At 42.7% G+C, this 15,222-nt stretch overlaps 1 protein-coding gene across 1 annotated transcript; it reads right to left on the reverse strand.

The window, feature by feature from the left end:
- Positions 1 to 4,715: 4,715 nt before the first annotated feature.
- cndp1 (carnosine dipeptidase 1) lies at positions 4,716 to 12,889 on the reverse strand. The gene is made up of 12 exons (XM_070912003.1): positions 12,815 to 12,889; positions 11,976 to 12,086; positions 10,732 to 10,875; positions 10,021 to 10,183; positions 8,638 to 8,726; positions 8,215 to 8,412; positions 7,996 to 8,080; positions 6,736 to 6,896; positions 6,476 to 6,640; positions 6,236 to 6,377; positions 5,395 to 5,542; positions 4,716 to 4,794 (listed from the first exon to the last, which is right to left on the reverse strand). Exons 1-12 carry the CDS (start codon positions 12,887 to 12,889, stop codon positions 4,716 to 4,718), a joined length of 1,560 nt encoding a protein of 519 aa, XP_070768104.1.
- Positions 12,890 to 15,222: the final 2,333 nt, after the last annotated feature.

The raw sequence follows: 15,222 nt of genomic DNA on the forward strand, positions 1-15,222 counted from the left end.
TCCCTGAGGCTACTTTTGATTGTTACTTAAATCTTTGCGCTCCTTCCCCCGAGGAAAAAAAAAACAAACTCCAAAACCTTTGGCTCTGAAGCTCTGAGCTAAATTGCGAGGGTTTTCTACCCCCCCACACCTCCAACCCCACCCCCGCACACTCAACAAGTGTTTCTGTCCATTATGCACAGTGACATTCTTTGTCTGAAGGACACTGGTGTTTCAGAGAAGGGCCTCTGCCATTTAATTGAAACCGTAAAGGAACTTTCTTTTGGCACAAAAGCTCTTATGTGGGCTTTGTCGCAATTAGATTGACCAGAAAGGCCAGTGACCCTGATAAAAAAAAAAAAAGGGGGATTATGAGAAATGTATTGCTGGGATGTCATGTTGAGCGAGACATGGCATGCTGTGGAGGAATTAGCAAAAGGCCTGACCCGCCCTGGATCGGTCAGGCAGAGGGGCAAACCAGTGATTAACGGAGCGGTCAAAGGCTCCTCTGACAACCCAAAGAGCCGTGGAACATTGTGAACACTGGTCCAAATCGGCAGCACAAGTGGCCCAGTCAGGCAATTCACCTACACAGCACTCTCAAACAGCTGGGTGGAGCTTCATTATGTGAAAGTCGCCCACTGTGAAGCCTCACGGGCAGACGCGGAGCAGGAAGTGTGCCTGGACTTTCTGTTTCCCTGCGGACAAACAGCTCGGGTGCCTCGTCCATCTTTCATTGCTCGGAGCTAAATCCAGGCCAATAGTTGCGATAGCTTGCTAAAAAAAAAAAAAAAAAAAAAATGAATTTGATCGTGATCTTTGAAAAACACAACAATGTATTCAAAATAAAAATAAGTGTAGGCAAAGTGTTGTCGGTTTCGACATCATTTTGATTCAGATCTGGAACTCTTTTGAATAAATATTGTATTTTTTAATTTTCACGTTCCTATCTATTCTGATATTTGAGGTCCTGTTTTTTTTTTTACAGTTTCAAATCTTATTTTGTTTTGTGGGGGGGGGGGGGGTCAGATCTTTTTTATTTTTTCAGTTTCAGACTTTTGGCCTTGATGTGGCATGGTGGTGGTGGTGGTGTCATACTGACATATGATTATGAAATATCCTAATATTAATCATTTGTGCCTGGAAAATGTGCTGATTTGATCCTCGGACCAATATGTCGAATCCGGGAGGGGAAAGTGAAAAAACAGCGCTTGCCTCCTCTCATTACCAGCAACGAGGTGCCTTTGAGCAAAGCCCTTAAACCCCTGATGTAATAATTCGATAACATAATACAGGCGATAAGAATATAACAGTGACAGGGTCCATTTTGCATAACGAGTGTTTCTTCTTCTGATACTTTAAGTGTTCTTTGTCTAAAATAATGACGTACTTTTACTTAAAGCTACTGCAGGCAGGCTGAAATAAGGAACTTTGACCATTGCATGTCACCAACAATATCTAGTTGAAGGGCTCCTTTAAAAAAATTGTCTGTATTTGAGCACCCGCCCCTGATTACCTCTGATTGGTTGTTTGATTCAGACCTAATCCAGTTTTTAAAAAAAAAAAGTCTAAATACAAAGGGGGCGGGTGCTCAGAGCCACGTTTCTTTTAAGGAGCCCTTCAATTAGATGTTGTTAGTGACACGCGCTGGTCAGAATTTGTTATTTCAACCAATAATTTTTGGCCTACTGTAGCTTTAAGTAGCATTTTTAATTCAAGACTTCATTCACAGTTCACAGTTATTGGTACTTCTGCATACTTCCTCCACCACTGCTACATACTAGCTGTTGTCTATCTGTAATCTAATCTTTAATTTTCATAGAATGACTCAAAATGAGGGATTCAGTTATTTAAGATCCCTTTATTTTGCTTGTGGCGGTTTGGTATCTTTAACCCGGGTGACAAATGGCCATTTCAGTGCACCGGACCTATTAGTGACTCTATTTGCCGTAGCGACACCGAAAGGAAACCGCGTCTGAAGAATCATTTTACTGTAAACCCACTCCGCCATGACATGATTTCAGTTTTCTCACACAGCGGGCTGCTTCAAGGTGGATTAAGGCCTGCCGCTGTGAAACCAAAGTTATTCTGAGCTCCATCACGGCCCTGTCCTCAATACCAAAGAACTTTATAAATAGGCAACCAAATAGAGCACTGTTAACATCTGAGGACTGTCTTGTGTTTCACTGCGCAGTCACACTGCAGGTTTGGGGATAATCCACACTTTTCACGGTTTACAGTTACTGAGTTTGGTGTGCTTTGTGAGGCTGTCTGCGGGCCGAGTCTGGCTGTTTCTAAACACTGCGTTTACTCAGAGGCTAATGTGCCGGCTTTAAGTAAATTCTCCTGTTTCCTGTCTCATTTTCTGCAGGTTAAGGCGTGGTGTGTGTGTGTGTGTGTGTGTGTGTGTGTGTGTGTGAGACCAGCTCGGCATCAGATCAGCGGACTCAAAGTGAGCGAGCAGGAAAGAGAGCTGTTGTATCGCAACTGCCCTCCAGCGGAGGCACTGGGTACTACACCCCCGTTGAGCCTCATTGTCCAGTTGTGTACGCTTGTACTACAGAGAGGAGGTGAGTATTCTTCGTCCACTATTGATGCTCATGAGGCACATTGATGGCCTCCATCTAAATGGTTCAAATCAGAGGTGGGCAAACTCCATCTCCCCCCGTGGCCCCACTGTGTCTGCCGCCCTCCGAGGACAATAAAGCAACTGTAAACTGGCGTCTTGTCAGCGGCTTGTTTCTTTCGCTGAGTCACCGGAGGTGAACTTTCAGCCCTCACACTGCCCCTGTGTGTGAGTGTGTGTGTGTGTGTGTGGGCGGGGAGGGTCAGCTGGTGTTGTGAATCAGGCCGCTGAAGTGTCAGACACGGCTTCTTCACAACACCAGGGTTCCTCCCTGCCACTTCCTGCTGGGGTGTGCGGCACTTCTTCCGGACAACAGTAAAGCCTCTCCTCAAATGCTGTGTGTTAGAATATAGTAAATAGTTGAGGTGACGGCTGTAATGATCTAAAACTGCTACCTGCTTTTTTTTGTTTTTGTTTTGTCATTTTAGGAAGTAGACACTTTATTATATTATTTCTAGTGCGTCCAAAGCTTTTTTAATGTGCCACAATTGTGCCTAAATGTCTGTGCCTCATGTCTAATATTTAGTCATAATAATGAATATTTAGTCATTTTCCTCCTTTTTTTTTTTTTTTTTTTTTTTAATGCCAATGGTGTGACTCAGTGTCGTAGTTACTTTCACTTAAAGATTCCTTCACTGGGTGTCAGCATCTTATTCATTAGCAGTATGTTAACGTACCATAATGCAAGTTGTAAGCAGATAACAATCGCTGGATGTTAAAAAAAAATGTTTTGGTATTGTTGTACTTTGTCTTCATAATCATATGCCATTGTATATGATTACAGCTATATTATACACCAGTTATGGCAGTTTCCACATAACCACAACAGCCATGGTTTATTCCGGCTGGGGAACTTTCCCAACCTTTTTCTTAAGGGACCCCTGTTTTACCCCCCTGTTTGTATATACACTCATTACCCCCCACCCACGTACAATTACAAAAAAGGGGGGAAAGTGGCCTACTTCTTTTGACATTTTTTTTATTATATTTATATATAGTATTTATATTCATTCTGTACAATTAACCTAAATATTGAACTTAATACCTGCAGGAAGTTTGTGTAAAACTAGGAATTTGTATACAATTTTGAACAGACCATTTCCTGTGGATACTGCAATGTATCACAGGATTTTTCCCAACACAATTCTATGTCCGTATTATGGTTATGGTTGTGTAACCCCCCCCCCCCCCCCCCCCCCCCGGGATCAATAAAGTATTTCTGATTCTGATTCTATCTTTTAATTTAACTATCATACATACGTTTTAATGGTCCAAGCAGCCTGGCGTTATAATAAATAAATAAAATCACCCTTACATTTAGTTGTCTTCTTCACAGAAATTATTTTAATGCATGTATATTATATTTTATATATATATATAGAGAGAGAAACATTCCCTTAATATCAAGAGGGCTTCACGACCCACTGTGGAGCTTTGGCGACCCCTTGTGGGGGTCATGGGACATCAGACAACGGCTGGATTCAGCTTTTTTTTCTTCCTTTCTCTTGGCTCTGAAAATGAGTTACTTCTGAGATGTAAAATAAACGTCTCATGGCTGAAGGAACAACGCGCGTGTGTGGTTTCCTTTTTTTCTCGCTACAGTCAAGAACCTTCTTGCACAATGAAAGATTGGACAGTTGTTGCATTGTACAGCTTTTACTACGTGACACGCACAGACTCACAATACCGTCTCACATTATATGGAGCACAAAAACAACATAGGACGACCGCAGACATTTTGAACAATCAGAAGTGGTAGCATGTGCCATTACATTCATAGATAGATAGATAGATAGATAGATAGATAGATAGATACTCCTGTTTCATTGCTTCTCTCTTTGTTTATATCCATGATTTAGAATAAAGACATTATTTAACTTACTGGCTGAATGGCCAGAGAGGCAGCAAAAAGAGAGAGAGACAGAGAGAGAGAGAGAGAGGGAGGAAGTGCCTGAGATGCAGATAAATAAAAGCTTGGCAAGACACAGAAAAATGGTTGAAAAGGCAGATAAAGGCGCGGCGAAAATACAAAACCAGGCCTTTGTCGGGGAGCGCTCGCTGGAAGCTGGAATGGGTATATAGGAGGCTGTTTAATAACCGCCGTGCAACATCACACGCTGGTCTTCTTAATCTGGGACACTTCATTCAGGTAAGCCACGAATAACTTGGTTCCCTCGATGTAGTTGTACCTGTGGGGACGAGAGTTGAAGGAAGCAAGAGGTTAAAGAGCTGCCGTCACGATGTCGGACTGGTTTTGGAAAATGTGTTGCTCAACCTAACTCACAGCAACGGATGCGTACGTTATACCTTCCTAGGAGTCCCTAAAGCATTACAAAAATCAAGTCTGGACCAGTGTCTCTTCACTTCTGCCCTTGAGGTCTTATGATCAGAGAGATCTTTCTCCAGACGCTGTCCGTTTGTCCTCATCGTTTGAGATTCTTAAATATGTCTGCGCTGCGCTGCTTTCTGTTTCAATATTTACAGCCGTTTCTGACCCGTTGTGTGTTTTTTTGTGGAACTGTGAATTCATTTTATCCTGGCCTTCCCTTCGCAGTGAATACTGGGGCTGAAGGATTATTTCAGTCCAAGGATGTGGATGATTAGGAGAGGGTAAGACTGCGTGAGCCCTGGAGGTTCAGATTCTCTTCAAATCCCAGCTTTTCACTCGGGTATCCATCTTAACGCCCCAACAGCCTCAATAGAAAAGATGAACTGATAAAGCTTTGACTTAAAACGTCCTGTAAAATGAAATAGAAAGGAGTCACGTGCAAAAACAAGTGAAGTCAAACCTGCTCATTTTCTCGTTCTGGGAGTGCAGCCCGTCATCAAAGCCTCCGATGGGCATCATGATGATGCTTTTGCCCGTCACATCCTGGAAGGTTCTGGCGATAGGGATGGTCCCGCCCTCACGGATCAGGTCCGGATCCATGTCAAACACTGGAGAATGTTAAGAGTGTAACGGACGTAAACTCCCAGGTACCTTAACATCGAATAAAACAGCTGGACATGTGGAGCGATTATGTATCACAGGTGTCAATTAAGCAGGATTTCCTAAAGCACTCCTGTGTGTGTGTGTGTGTGTGTGTGTGTGTAGAGGCACGTAGCAAAAAGTGTAACACCATAAAACCACCTCCATAAAAATGTGGTGTAAAGCCAGCTAACCTCCTCCAGCAGGTTGTTTCAAAACCTCAGAGTCCCGACGGCCAATTTGAATCAAATCAAACTTTTAAATCCATTCAGCTCTAAATTTATGCTACTTTCTACTCTTGAAGGGGAGCACCGGTGCTGTACAATTTTCACCCGGGGATCAATAAAGTATTTCTGATTCTGATTTAAAAAAAAACAAAAAACTACAGGAGCCAACGATCTCAGGCTACGGTGCTAACATGAGGTTAGGTTATGAGTCAGATTACGAGTCATGCCTTTTTTATGGGACAAGTCAAGTCTCAACGCATGGCTGAAACTAAGAGATGAGAGATGTGAAAGAAAGGTTTACGCGAGAAGAGATGCAAGCAGGAGTTTAGTTCGCCTCTGGCCGTACTGAACATTAGCAGGTAGAGGTCCAACTAATGGTGAGTGAAAATGCGGGAATGATGGATGGCTCAAAAGGACTATTTCTGTGTTCTGTACCTCTCTTGACGGCGGCCCTCCCAGCCTCGTAGAGAGGATGCTGAGTGTCGGCCAGCCAAGGCTTGGCCCCGATCACCATGGTGACCTTCAGCTTGTTCGGGCTCTTCCTCTTGGCGAACACGGAGTGAAGGTAGTCCGTTACCTAAAGCATCGGATCAACGAGACAAGAGCGCAGACAGTTTATGGAGAGAAATGATCGGCTTGTTCCAAAAAAAAAAAAAAAGAAGAAGATGTTTTTACCTGTTTCTTGACCATAGCAGGGTCCATGTTGGGAACTTGTCTGATGGAGAACTTAGCAGTAACCTTAGCAGGGATGACAGTCTTTGTGCCAGGGTCGGAGAAGGCCCCCTCAATGCCGTGGACGGAGACAGTGGGGTAGCGCCACATGTGGGCCAACAAGTCAACCTACAGGAAACACACAATGGCAATCGCTTACCTTGTTGCGTCCAGCTCGCCTTGAAGTAGATTATTTTGACCATTTCTCGAGGCCACACTCTTACCTTGTTGCTGTACATGAGCTGGTTGACGCCAATCTTGTTCTTGTAGTTGTCGATGTCAAACTGGATGTCCTGGTACATCTTCCACTCCTCGTCAGAGAGGGGGGCCACAGCCTCCCTGATCCCAGGAACCAGGATCTTACCGCTGGGGCTGATCAGTGTGTCTAAGGCGAGGAATTACAAGAGAATACGGCGGATGTGGTTCTAAATGGACACTGTGCGGAGGTCAGAGCGTGGAGCCAGATATTCAGTGAAGGATTCAGTGCCTTCAGTCTTGCTATACGCTCGACAACTCTCCCAACTACGCATGATGGTACATTGTGACCTCAGTCATATTAGTCATTCACATTCAGATTAGTTTGTTAAATTGTGCTGTAGAAAAGAGCAAAATACAAGAAATAATGTGGTGACTCAAATTGAAAACGAAATTGAGTGTGACTACCTATTCTGGAGGCCTTGTTGTGTTTAGGGGCATATTCCTAAACAAACGTGTCACCTGGTAAATCAGGGGCTAATTACTACTCCTACTAATCATGCTTCATGTGTTCATCATCAGTCTAATCCTATCAAGGACATTCAATACCATCAATGTTGTAATCGCTTCAATGATATGTTTTATCGGATGCCAATATATCAGACATTCAAACACCGCTTTCAAAATGCCTCGCGAGGTTCATGAAACTGTTTTGAACGGGCAAGGACGTAGTTTCTTTCATGTCTTTTAGGTCCGATCCTATACTATGTGCTACTTATGATTGTTGTGAACCCATTGTGTCTGTTCTTATGTGAAAGAATAAGTCTGGTGATGTTCTGTGTGGCACTGTTTGACGCGTTCCTTCATTACCATGAACACACACCCTGTAGTATTTTGCCTCAATCCCACACACACCGTCCTGCTGCCTGAAATACTCACTAATCCGCTGCTAAAAATAGTCCCGAACAAATACACCATTTCCTCCTGTTTGAGGAACATCTGATAGAAAATAAAGAGCCTTTTTTTTTTTTTTTAAGTATTAGCATTAGTAGCAAGTATTGGTAACTACCTGTTTTAAAGGTTTGACGTCTTCAGTAAGAACCAATGGGCTTGGAGCTGAGTGCCACAAACAGGGTATGGAAGAAAGTATTGAGATGCTGGCCTTATCCTTCAACTAGTTCATGCTGCCATGCCTGAGGCCCTACAGATCTTTAGTTCAGTGTCTTATCTTCCTGTAAGTGACTGAGACACACACACACACACACACACACACACACACACACACTCACCAAGAATGCCGATGAGGTCAGTCATTGGTTCGATCACAGTGCCTCCATAAACACCGGAATGCAAGTCCTGTTTAGGTCCGTCAACCTGCAAACACACCAGAGGTGAACACTCACCATGAAACGGCCTGGAGGAGCTGACTGACACACTGGTATAGAGTGTGTGCACGAGCGAAGAGTCGGGCCCAACTTATTTGTTTCCGCCTGTTATGTATGCACAACCTCAGCAAAGAAGTAGCAGTTGCCTCTGGTGCCGTAGGTGAGGGCGGGCCGTCTGCTGAGCCAGCCGCAGTCTGAGATGATTATGTAGTCCACGTCGGAGAAGAAGGTGTCCCTTTGGGCCACGATCATGGCGTCCAGGCCGTTGGAGCCCGTCTCCTCCATGCCCTCAATGACAAACTTGACATTCACTGGCAGCTCCTGGTGGACAGAGAGCAAGACGGTGCTGCTCCATTAGATCTGTTTGGCAGTGAGTGACAGCGACGGCAGTGGTTTCCCACGTTGGTCGCTAAATCTGCCAAATGTGTCAAGTATTTTTACTCGACTAAAACGGTCTGAGACAAAAGATGATTTATGCATCTGAGGCACATAAAACCCCCCAAAAAACTATCCAATATAATAGCGGTATTGTGAACTTCCTCTCACCATATTGAGGGCCTGGTAAGCCTCCACAGCATGGATCCAGGCTAAAACTGGGGCCTTGTTGTCTGATGCTCCTCTTCCATAAAGGTTACCTACAGGCACAAGAATCATTACATGAGTAAGGGTTCTCAGTAGGCCAGGGGCTAACGTACTCAACGTGAAATCAATGGCAGCTGCTTTAAAAAGTGTTTGTAACATCACACACATTTCAGAGACGTCGGACGTTAAAGTGGAATCTAATCTAATCCAATACGACCACTTGCTATCCACCGCTTTTTTATTTATTTAGCAGGAACAATCCACATTGTGATTGACTGCCCTAGAGATAACTGGGACGAATAGCTAAAGTTCATCAGCAGCAGCCTGTATCTGTAGATGTTATTACCCCTTTAGCCAAATCTCATCACAGTTAGGCTCTCTGTCTTCCAACTTAAAATCCCAGCTTTTCTAGCTCCTAAAATCCTAGCTCTTTAAATTTAAATTTAGACTCGCCTTTTGCTAAATAGTTCAAGAAAAGGCAAGTCTCTTGTTTGCATGCGTTTTGCCTGGGTAGTCTGCTTTTTGATTATTATTGCGTCCAAACATTGTGCCATGTACCAGTAAAAAAAAAAAGTATTTCTCTGTTACTTAATTCCGGTATTTTAAACCTTGGCAAAATGACTAATAGTTACCAAATGAATGGGCTGCAATGGCTGCAGCGTAATCCTTTACAACTGCACCCATGAAAAATACGTCCACTTAAAGTGCTTGTTTTTGCCAGTGACCGGCTCAGATTGTTATTCTAAGTGTCTGGCACCATTCTGGGAAGGATCCCTACAGAGATAGACCTTTTTTTTTTTTTTTTTTTTTAAAGAAGTAACAAGAAGTCTCTCTCGTGTTTCCACCGTCGTCTTCCTGCAACAACTCACCTTTCGCGAGCTTTTAGGCTGAGACTTCTGTTTCTGGTTAAACAAAAAGGATCTTAGCGTTTCCGTTTAAATGATCATACCGTAGTTTTAATGAGTGTAAAATGTCATGAGTAAAGGCTGTTTCATAGACTTTTACACTCCGAAGCGAAACATGGAGCAATTTAGACATTTTGAACATTGGTACAAAATAGCCATATTGGTCTCCGAAACAACCACGTCAGACCCTCGTTTGTTCTGCTTATCAATGAACGTCAGATCAGATCATCATGATTGAAATCAGCTAGGAGCAACCTCATTGGGAAAATTAAGGGTGGGCGGACACACCACTTCCGCCCTCTTCCTCTCCACATTTCACCCAAATTCAGCCTGACATGTTTGGTGCCACTACAATTTAAAAGGGAGTTACGTGGGTTTGAACAATCTTTGTTCTGCCCAGCATGAACTGGTAACGGCAACTGAGGAGTCTAAAGGCTGTTACCATTGACATCAGTCAGGTTGTAGGGATCCGTTGCCCAGCCGTCCTCTAGCTTCGCTGGCTGGACGTCCACATGACCGTAGACACACACTGTGTGTTTGTTCGGGTCGGTGCCAAACTGAGCCGTCACCACTTTGGGCAACGCTAACGTCTGCCCGTCAGGAAGCTGCAGACATTGAAGGAGAGTTAACATCAGCGTGAAGTGCTGCAGTGTTACATATAGCTTGTTTTTCTCATCCCTCCCTCGTTTTGATTCTCAAGGTTTCTCAACTTCTGTGGAACCCTCAAGTGCAGCAAGTGCTCTGCTTTCACATGTTGGAATTTCAATGATGCGCATGAGTGTGTAACATTATAACGGCGACAATCCTTACAGGAAGAAAAGGGGTCATCAGCTATTGTTTTTACCATTCACTAGGACAATATAATGCCGTAACAAGCTACGCTGGCTCTAATTACTGGTAAGAAGCGCAGCTTTTTGTCCTCTAGTCTGACCTCAAACGCGCTATATGTTTAATGAGTATGGCAAGCTGCTTTGATGTGTCTCAGTCAGCAATGAGGAGGTAGATGCACTCCTGGCCTCTCCACTGCCTTTTTGAAGTCAGCAGCTCGTTTTCCACTGTCCCCTTCCCCGGCGAGAAATACAGAGTATTTTCTAACAAATCAGGGTGATGATGTGGGGGGGGGGTTGCTGGGAGAAGCGGCTCTGTCACTGACTTCCTGTTCTCCGATGTCCACCAGCTCTACAGTCCCTCCCATGAGCCTCAGCTTCTGAGCGGCCATCTCCATCATGCGGTGTAGGTCTGGTCTCTTCAAGACATTGCTGGAGTCGCTTTCAATTGCAACCCAGTCCCGCAGAGCCTAAAACACACACACACACACACACACACACACACACACACACAGTCAAAACAACATCATTTAACTTCATCTAATCCTTCTGCCATCTTGTAAAATATACTACAGTACTACTGCCGCACACGACTGGTGTCCAATGCCCAAAATGTCCTCTTGATGCATTTTAAATCAAGGTGTCTAAGGTAAGGAAAAAAACAAGAAGCGAGGCAGTATTTGCTGTCCGTAAAAAGTTGCTTGTCGTACTGCTACCTTTTGGCTAAGGAGGGGCTTAGTTTTTAGGGCACTTCTGCATTGGCTTCACTTTTCAGACCCAGAGGTTGGCGCTTGCATAAAACTCAACTTCTTTGTATTCATTTCTTTTTCTTTTTTCTTTTTCTTCGTAGGGATATAGCGAAACCTGTTTTCCTTTAAAATAAATATGACATGAAAAGTTATCATGTAGAAAAATTAGAACTATTTTAACCTATTTACGCCTAGATTTACCTACATTCCTTAAGCTCACTCTACTCATGTATGTTGTGGTAATTACACTGCACGATACACTCTAAGAAATAATACATATTAATACAAAAGTATGATAAAGTTAATTGGAATGATTCCTCATTAGGAACAGGAAGGAAGATTAATACTTAATTACAGTATTATTTCTCTCTAATTTACAATACTAATTATATAATCACAGATGAGTAACATATATTAAAGGGTCCATTCATGCTCCTTGGCCTCAGGTGACTGTTCCTCCTGTTGCTGTACGGGGAACAGTTGTAAGTCTGATGATCATAGAAAATATTCAAAGAGCAGCTATAGCATGCTTGTCACCCACAGCCCAGAGTGACTTAAGTACAAACAGCAACACAATCATTTCTGTTTAGTGATCGACGAAAACATAAAATAGTTATTTAGTATAACTTTGGTTAGCCAGTGCTTGGGAAGTTTTACAGCACATTTGGTTGTTCTTTAGGATTTACAGTCTCTGTGGTGTAGATTTTTCTAATCCTAATCAAATGTACTAGATTTCAGCATCTCCAGCGCTTGGACTCTTCAGAGTTCAGTGACTGGACTCTTGAAAGTGTTGCTAAAGGGAGAAGAAGAACATATTGCACCTCCACATATTCTTCTTGATGGCTGTCGATGTACTGCACCAGCTCCGTATACTGGAAAGCATGGACAGTAGAAATGACCAGCAGGATGGAGGGCAGAACTGGAAGATTCATCTGTAGGGAGGGATAGAAACTGAATCATTGATACTGCAGATGGCCGTATAAAAAGGTCATCCCCTCATTCAGTTTCAATGTATCTGACTACACAGATATACAGTACAGTAAAACACATCCAGGGCTGTGGAGGGATTTTAGGAATATCAAGGGCATGAGTTCAGATTCCCCCAGTGCAGCCCCAACCATCTAAGAAGAACTTAATATCTATGAAATGTCAAAAACAAATGTGAAAAAATTACCGTCACAACTTCCCTCGCTCCGAGGTTATCTCTTAAAATGTCTTTTTTTTTGTTTTGGTCTCACCAATAGCCTAAAACCCAAAGACATCCAGTTCACGACCATATACGACAAAGAAAAGCTGCTCCTCTCATTCGTAAAAGGTCGCTGACTATTTCCATGTTGATCGGCTGATCGTCTAATCGACTAATCATTTCAGCTCAAGCCCAAATGCTGTTTCAAAGCCAACCCCACACGGGAAGGACATAATTCTAGTGGAAAAATACGAAGTTCCTTTATTTTACCCAATGAAATTTGACAGTTTTGTTTAAAACAGTCAAATTCAAGGATATTCTGTCCAAACAAAAAAGCCCACCATATATAATTCATGTGTAATAGCAGAATGTCAACTCCTCCTCAGGTCTTTAAAACTTTCAGTACAGCACATCACACTCCCCTGTGAATATTTTCAAAATAAGACTACACTAGTAGATGGCCTTTTGTCTTACCTTTTCTCTGCTGGAGGTGTGCGCGACAGTCTCCTCAGGCAGGCAGACTGTGGCCCCGTGTTGTTGCCTGGACATTTATATACCCTCCCTTCATATCACACTCCTACTGGGCCCCCGGGGTCACACAGTCAAACATTTCCTGACACAGTGCCAAGACAGCTGACAAATTAAATTTTTCTTGCTGACAGGCACAAGAATTACACTCAATCTATTGATCCCGCTCCAAGAATGCACACCGGGGTTCAGCAGGAACAAAAGCAGCACGGTGAAATGAGCAAATTCCTGTTGTTTGTGTTTTGGAATCTCCAAGCAAACCCCCAGTTACACAAAAGTAGAGCGGCTTTCCGTGTTCCATGTTAGGCGGGTGTCCCATTGTGCTGAACTTAGCGTTGAGCTACTTGTAAGCATTCCTAGTTGACACGCAGCTATATTAGATTATTACTCTGAGACAGGTTTGTCTGAAAATATTTAATCCCATCACCCCTTCATGTTCATTGGATAAATTGTCCTTGGTAAAAACTTCCTGTATCTTTCGGTGTGTCCCAGTGTGAGACAGGACAAGAGCTTGGGGATTTGTCACACTCACATTAAATGTAAAACTCACAGGGGGTCAAAATACCAAAGCTCTTAGCTGGCAACTGGAACTTAATACCTGCGTGCATGTGTTTGAGTTTACATGTGCCTGCATGCTGGAGGCCCATTCCACTTTCATGGAGCTGAGGATTTTTTTTATTTTTTTATTTAAAATTTTCCATAAAGACGAATTTATTGTGATGAAAAAGACAAGACAGGGTTTCGAAAGAAAAAAAAAAGATGAGTTTGAAATCTTCCCTAAACAGACAACTGAATGAAAAACAGCTGGAACAATGGTGTGTTGGAGAGTAAAGTTGGTGATGATCACTCAAAATCGAATATAAGGTGCAGATTTAAACGCAGCGGCCTTAACGTGACATCTGTTTGTGAATACTAATGTGACTGTTAAACCCACACATTATTGCGTTTAAATCTGCAACTAAATTCTAAGGGACCGTCAACAGCTTTGCTACTTAACTGAGCTGTGAAGCTGATCATCGCTGAATCCCTGACTATATCTTCCTGAGACCCGGCCCATTCATTTATGTCCTTTATAATGGACATTTTGTTCACCTGTATCTTTCTTAAGTATTTGGAGTTACCCTTCCAAGCCCTATAGTATTCTGTAGGGGACATCCTGGGCTTTCCAGTGATGTGTCATGTGACGGGTTTGCATGCTGGGAACTTTACTTTTTTCCTCTATCAAGATGGCTGCCATACCAACAACCACATTTTATGGAAAGAGGAGAGGTAAGTCAAATATTCTTTATCTATTGCTATTTTTACCATGATAATTATATATATTCTTGTTCATAAACATGTTAAGAACAATATTTTTACATCTGAAAACAGTTTCATTATTTCTGTTTTGAAATAACAGGCATTTAATGAATGTCAACTGTAGTGGACACCAGGACCATTTTAATGTATTTAATGACTGCACATTGTTGTAGGAGAAAGAAGTGAAGCAGAGAGGATTCTATACCTGATAGTAGAGGGAGATTCAGATTTGGAGCTTTCAGATGAGGAAAAGGATGAGGAGGATGAGTATCAGCCTGTGATAGGTGAAGATGATGATGAAGAAGGAGAGGAAGAAGATGCAGGAGAATCTGATGAGACAGAGTCAGAGGCAGAGAGGGAGCAGCAAAGTCGTCGTGCTCTGTGGGCCACAACTAACTTGTATGTTTTATTTAGTTTCAGGCTAATGTATTACATTTTATGATGGGGTTAGATTATTGTAGTATTTGTACTATGTGTAGATGCTGTTAAGTATATGCAAGTTACCTAAAAATATGCTTATAAAGTTGGTCAATAGGGAGTCATATCACATCCATGACACTGAAATTACTGCATTAATCCAAATTGATGTGAAAAAAATTAACTGTTACTCCTTTTATCAACTTTTTAATCGTCTTTTATCATCCATCATAACAGATTCACACCTGTGCTACCTGGGCTTCCTGCCTATCAAGATGACCCTAAAATCCGTGAATACTGGAGTCCAATCCAGTACTTTTCACAGTACATCGATGACAAAATCTTTGAGGATCTGGCAGCTTTTACAAATCAAAGACAGCTGCAAACTACAGGAGTGTCACTGAATACTATTGCCCAAAAAATCAAGATTTTCTTTGGCATATCAGTACACATGGCCTGCCTTGGCTATCCCAGAGTCAAAATGTTTTGGGCTAAAAAGACTAAAGTGCCAGAGTGAAACATTACGGCCATTATCAAAGGCAAAGTCAGCATAGAAAGACAGGGCTGGCAGCAGCAGTCTGACTGACTTTGCCTTTGATAATGGCCGTAATGTTTCAGAGGCAACAGAGGCAGGTGAA

The sequence above is a fragment of the Enoplosus armatus genome, chromosome 9 (genome assembly GCF_043641665.1).
Source record: "Enoplosus armatus isolate fEnoArm2 chromosome 9, fEnoArm2.hap1, whole genome shotgun sequence".
In the NCBI taxonomy this organism is placed as follows: Eukaryota; Metazoa; Chordata; class Actinopteri; order Centrarchiformes; family Enoplosidae; genus Enoplosus; species Enoplosus armatus.

Excerpts from the sequence above, each read along its gene's own strand:
- cndp1 (XM_070912003.1), bottom strand. The coding sequence starts at position 12,889 with ATGTCCAGGCAACAACACGGGGCCACAGTCTGCCTGCCTGAGGAGACT. Across the intron at positions 6,897-7,995 it reads TGACCTCATCGGCATTCTTG|ACACACTGATCAGCCCCAGC; the intron begins GTGAGTGTGTGT and ends TCCTCGCCTTAG. Across the intron at positions 6,641-6,735 it reads AGCTCATGTACAGCAACAAG|GTTGACTTGTTGGCCCACAT; the intron begins GTAAGAGTGTGG and ends TGTTTCCTGTAG.